At 36.2% G+C, this 6,275-nt stretch overlaps 1 protein-coding gene across 1 annotated transcript in view; it reads right to left on the bottom strand.

The window, feature by feature from the left end:
- Nucleotides 1-6,275, bottom strand: part of LOC103193265 (ankyrin repeat domain-containing protein 26) — a gene marked incomplete at its 3' end in the record, with an annotated part of 130,106 nt that overhangs the window by 75,307 nt on the left and 48,524 nt on the right. The window contains 3 exon segments of the mRNA XM_007936421.1: nucleotides 2,506-2,564; nucleotides 2,874-2,939; nucleotides 2,942-2,999. Coding sequence (XP_007934612.1) covers nucleotides 2,506-2,564; nucleotides 2,874-2,939; nucleotides 2,942-2,999 — 183 coding nt within the window.

Raw genomic sequence — 6,275 nt, 5'->3', positions numbered from 1 at the left:
GAGGGAGGCAGCATGTCTGGCCTTGCAGTAATAGGCCTTGTGCTATTGATGGTGATTCTGCCTTCCTCTTGTAGGATTACAGGAGGTCAGAACATGTGGCCTCCTTGCCCTTTTCGCACAGATGAAGCAGGGGAGGGGCTTACTCATTTGTGCCACACATTTTGGAAGACAGCTAGCTGGCCAACCAAATGGAGTGATTAATATTTGTGCCCATCCCAAAGAAAGGTGATCCAACAAATTGTGGAAATTATCAAATATCACATGTAAGTAAAATTGTGCTGAAGATAATTCAAATGACGTTGCAGTAGCATACTGACAGGGAACTTCCAGAAATGCAAGCTGGATTCAGAAGAGGATGTGGACAAGGCATAACACTGCTGATATCAGGTGCATCTTGGCTGAAAGCAAAGAATACCAAAAAGATTTTTATGCGTGTTTTATTGACTATGAAAAGGCATTCGAATATATGGATCAGAACAAATTATGGATAGCAGTGCATAGATAAGAAATACAGAACACTTAATTGTGCTCTTTAGGAACCTGTACATAGACTAAGAGGCTATCATTTGAACAGAACAAAGGTATATTGCATGGTTTAAAATCAGGAAGAGTGTGTGTCAGGGTTGTGCCCTTTCACCAGACTTACTCAATCTGTATGCTAAGCAAATAACCTGAGAAGCTGAACTATATGAAGAAGAACAAGGCATCAGAATTGGGAAAACTCTCATTAAAAACCTGAGATATGCATATGACACAACCTTGCTGCTGAAAGTAAAGAGGACTTGAAGCACTTACTGATGAAGATCAAATTCAGTATGGATTATACCTCAACATAAAGAAAACAAAACTCATCACAACTGGACTAATAAACATGATGAAAAATGGAGAAAAGATTGAAGTTGTCAGGGATTTCATTTTACTTGGACCCACAATCAACACCCAGGGAAGCAGCAGTCAAGAAATCAGATGTCATATTGCATTGGGCAAATATGTTGCAGAAGACCTCCTTAAAGTGTTAAGGAGCAAAGATGTCACTTTGAAAACTAAAGTGCACCTAACCCAACCCATGGTATTTTGAATCACCTCATATGCATGTGAAAGCTGGACAATGAATAAGGAAGACTGAAGAAGAGTTGAAGTCTTTAAATTGTGGCGTTGACAAAGAATTCTGAAAATACCATGAACTGCCAGAAGAATGAACAAATCTGCCCTGGAACAAGTGCAGCTGGAATGCTCCTTAGAAGCAAGAATGGTCAGACTTCATCTCACCTACTTTGATCATGTTGTCAGAAGGGACCCCTGAGGAAGATTATTATCCTCGGTAAAGTGGAGGGTCAGTGAAAAATGGGAAGACCCTCAAGGAGATGGATTGACCCAGTGGCTGCAACAATGGGCTCAAGTATAGCAAGGATTATGAAGATGGTGCAGGACCAGGGAGTGTTTTGTTCTGCTGTACATGGCGATGAGTCAGAATCGAATCAACTGCACCTAACAGCAAGAACAACTGCCATCTTATTGTCCTTCAAGTTTTAGAAAACAGTATCCTCAATATTTAATGTTATCATGGTAAATACTACTGTCATCACTGAGTTTCACATTTATATAGCATCCCTCACAGTTTACAAAATGCACATTTGTTACCATATTCATTACACACTCCTGAGATGTAGATATTGGTACAATTTTTATGAATAAGATACAAATAGGTTAAACAATTATTTTTCCAACATCCCATAGCTAGTAAGTAACAGAACCAGGATGCTAACATGTCCTTTGACTTCAAATACAATGCTTGTACCACTATACAGCATCTACCTGTATCAAAGAAATCAGGCCGTTCCTATCTCCTTCTTTAGTAGTCACCTCAGTTTAAGGTCATCATTACTTTATACTTATTACTTATATGTCTGCTATAGGCACTTAGTGCATTATATTTTAACTATCCAAAATAGTTACAACACCACTAGACAAAATTGTTTTTACTGTAGTCTGACATAGTACTATTCTCATGCTTTCACTTCTCCTGAAATGTTACTTGAAGATCTACTTAATGATCCATATATAGTAATACTTTGAATTCCCAGACATTACCTTCTCAATTTCCAAATAGTTATAAAACAATAATAAATACAGCACAAACTGTTTCCTGCTGAATCTCACTAGGTCTTTTACACCTAAAGTCATACATATCGTTTTAGATTTCTCTGGAATAATTCTCTAATTCTTAGACAACTTAACTCCAGATCCCAAATTGGTTCCTTGTAGCTACAAAGCCATGAGTTTTTTGCATTATGCGACATTGGCTTCATTAAGTGAATCCTGCAAATTAGCAGAATTTTACTCTACAGCAGTATTGTGCTTATCACATAGCTAATAAAGGTTGAAAAACAGAAGGAAGTAACTCCTTCTGGCCATATACCTAGCTGAGAAAGTAAAGTCAAAGCACCCCTTTTATCTGTTAACACCAATCTAGGCTTATATTTTTAAAAAAATAATAAACAGTACCTCAGAATCCCAAAGTGACTCTGCATGTTCCTCTTCTAACCCTAATGCTGACATCATACCTATAAAATGTAGTTACAGATACATTAATAAGAACATTACTGTGAAATTAAATATGTTTATGTCCATTCACGAATATGTTAATAAAGTAAAAGAGACAGAAATTTTAAAAAGTTCAAGTAGTTTTATGAAAATGTTGTTGGTAGTTAGGATACTTATAAAAAGAGTTACTATAGAAAAATACTAACTACTAAAAAATACTAAAAAAAAATATTTAAATGAAATATTTGGATCAACACACTTTCACTTAAATTCTAATTATAGTAGCATTTAAGCACAGAAAAATTTTCAGATCTTCACTAACTTGTCACTTCTATTATTTTTGTATGCTTCATCAACATAAGTCAAATTGTTCTTATTAGTTTGCTCTCTTGGAGGCTTTCAATAATATCCACACCTTTTTCTCCTTTTCCAATTGGGGACTTTGTTGCTCCTTCCTATAATTGGAGAAAAAGAAAACCAACTTTAGAAAACATTGTATTTATTCCCTCCCTCACACATTCAATCAATCAATCAGGAAGGCAACCAACATTGAAATACAAATAAAATAGTTTTTGCCCTATATCCTAGCAGGCATAGAGATACATAAAAACAAGGACAGAAAAGTATCATTCACTAATTCTAAAAATTCAGTAAATAAAGTACACTAAGGGAACAAAGGAGTCAGCAGTCAATTCTAGAGGGGAAGCTCAGGAAATGCTACAAAGATGGGCTAAACCTTGATAGATGGACAAGAGTAGAAAGGGAGGGTGTAAAGCGCATTCTAAGCTGAGCAAAGGGATGAGGCATGAAACAGCATGGTAAACAAAGGGTAACAAAGTAATGTGGTAAGACTGGAACACAGATATTGGGACTGAATTTTCCCTTTCAGCAGTACGGCAATGAAAGTTTTTAAGCAGAAGAGTTAAATTGTCCCATATGTATTTTGGAAACCTCATTTTGGCAAAGTAAAGATGAAAATAAGGGACGTCTTCAGTTTAGGACATATTTGAGACACTCAAAGGATTTTCAATAAAGATTTTAAATAAATATACTTAGAGTAGTACTGCCGTCGAGTTGGATCCAACTCATAGTGACCCCTTCTTGGGTTTTCAAGGTGGTTATCACTATGGAATTACACTGAGTAACCTTACTTCTGAGGAGTGGATGGTGAGTTTGAACTGCCAGCCTTCTGGTTAGCAGTCAGATGCCTTAAGCACTATGACACCAGAGTAGGAGCAGATGACCTTATTCAGGAAAAGGATATGGTATAAACAGGTAAATATTTATACAAAACTGCTATCATTAGCAAATCTAAATCGAATTCTGAAATTTTAACAATTAAAACAGGCATGAAGGAAAAATAGGATGCAATTTTTAAATACTGTACTTCAACAACTGGTTCAAGGATATAAAATATATTCTTATGAATTTATGGAAATTATTTTGGGGTATTGTAATAATATGCATTTTTAAGTTTAATGTAAAGATTTAATCATAAAACACCAATTCTCATTTAATCAATATAAATTTGGAACCTTATTTATATAATTAGAAATTATAATTTTATTCTGGAGTAGTTAATTAGGAAGCAGACTAAATAAAACATTAATTTGCTTATTTTACCCTTTATTATCAAAAACACCTAAAACGGCTATCAAGGATATACCAAACAACAACAGAATTATGTTAAAAATCATAAAGAAAACAAAAAGACCAAAAACTCATAATTCATAATAAATCTGATAAGGCCTAAAACAGATTTTACATTGCATTATCTATAAACACGGGTTTATATTAGATTGAAAGAAATCATTACCAAATTTAAAAGAACTACATTTTCTTTCAGTTCTTCATAAAAATCAGCAATAAAGTAAAAATAGATATTCAGAAGTCTATTTTTTTCATTACCTAGCTTTCTTTCCATAATTTGCATTTTAAAAAATTTCTATCACATTTTATGATATAGAAAGTTCCTGTTCTCATTCAACTCCAATCTCTCTGACCTTGATTCTCTTATTCAACTGTTACATTCATCTGGTTCTTCTTGAATGAATTTTCCCTCTCACATCCCTGTCATCTTCATTTCTACCTCACTGTTTGTGGGATAGGGGGTTGGTTTCTTTCTAATTCTTTCCTTCCATAATGGCATGTTGTTGTTGTTGTTATGTGCCGTCGAGTCAGACCTGACTCATAGCGACCCCTCCTTGGGTTTCCGAGGCAGTATGACTACGGAAGTAGATTGCCCCATCTTCCTTCTGAGGAGTGGCTGGTGGGTTTGAAACCGCCAGCCTTTTGGTTAGCAGTCAAGTGCCTTAGCCACTATGCTACCAGAGCTCATAGCTAAGAATTATTTAGTCCCCTCAACTTTTTATAAATCTCAATCCTGTGAATACGCCTCTATTAGTTATTGTATTTGTTCTCTACTATGGTCTTCAGGATTTCCATTTCTTTCTAAAGTCTTTGTCATTTTTAAGCTGATGTACAGTTATGAGGATGGAAAGACAGTATGTGGAAAACCACACAAAAAAGGTAAAAAACAAAGAAACTGGAGGCTGCCAGTAAGATGGAATAATAGACAGACAAACGACACAGACCCTCTTCAACAAAGAAAAGAAAAACCAATTGACAGAGATACAGAAGATAATCCTGAAACCCTGAGTTTTGAAAGGAACTGTACAGAAGTGCATTAGGCACCAACTAGTGGAAAAACCTGAACGAAAACAGTGAGTACATAGACGGTCAGAGCTGCAGACTGTCAGCTACTCTGATGAGACTAACAGTGTGAATATTTCCAAGTGGGGTTGGGACCCGAGAATAGACCTAAAGATCAGTCCTGGTCACCAAGGGCTTCAGGGACAACTGCTCTGGTGACCTATGACTAGGAAGGGAAACAGCAAGGAGGGAGATAATCTGAGCTGTGCACTTTCTGCTGTCCAGAGGGTGCAGCCACTTTGACTGTTTACACGTGGAAGCCATTTTGGATATTTAAAGTGACCGAGGGTGCTGCTATTTTGAATGTTTACAAGTAGTGGACATTTTGAATATTTAAAGTGACCAAGGGTGCAGCCATTTTGAATGTTTACAAGCAGCGGCCATTTTGGATATTCAAAGTGACTGACTGAGGGTACAGCCATTTTGAATGTTTATAAGTGGCAACCATTTTGGATTTTAAAGTGATAACATTTTCATTCGGATTCCAGGGACCTAAGAACAGGCTCTGTTTGCCAGGTTCAGCAAGGACATACGAGAGGCTGACAAAGGAAAGGAGACAGGTGATGAGAGTATAAGTGCTGTCAACTAGTGAACAGAGGAGCAGAGCACAGTACCCTGCCTGTACAGATAACATACAAACAAAACAAAGAAATGAAAATTGTGGGCAAGTCACTCTAACATATAATCACCAATTAAATATAAACACAAAAATGTCACAATGCCTTGGAGAAAACAGAGCATCACAGTGCCCACAAAGAAGCAAGATAAAGCAGGATAAACAAGGGACCAGGATACAGACCCAAAACACATCCCTGAAGAAGATGCAGCATTGGAACTTCCTGATAAGGAATTCAAAAGAATTATATTTAGGTATCTTCAAAGGATTGAGAGACAGACCAAGGAAAACACAGACAAAACCCTAGAAGAAAATACAAGAACAAAATGACACAATAAATGAAAAATTAGAAATGATTCTAAATCTACAGTTAGAAATCCAGAAGATTAATACTAAATTGTCA

Source organism: Orycteropus afer, unplaced genomic scaffold (assembly GCF_000298275.1).
Source record: "Orycteropus afer afer isolate SDZICR_OR568_19922 unplaced genomic scaffold, OryAfe1.0 scaffold00035, whole genome shotgun sequence".
Taxonomy (NCBI): domain Eukaryota; kingdom Metazoa; phylum Chordata; class Mammalia; order Tubulidentata; family Orycteropodidae; genus Orycteropus; species Orycteropus afer.
The sequence above is the reverse complement of the archived record's forward strand: the minus strand, read 5'-3'. Positions and strand labels throughout refer to the sequence as shown.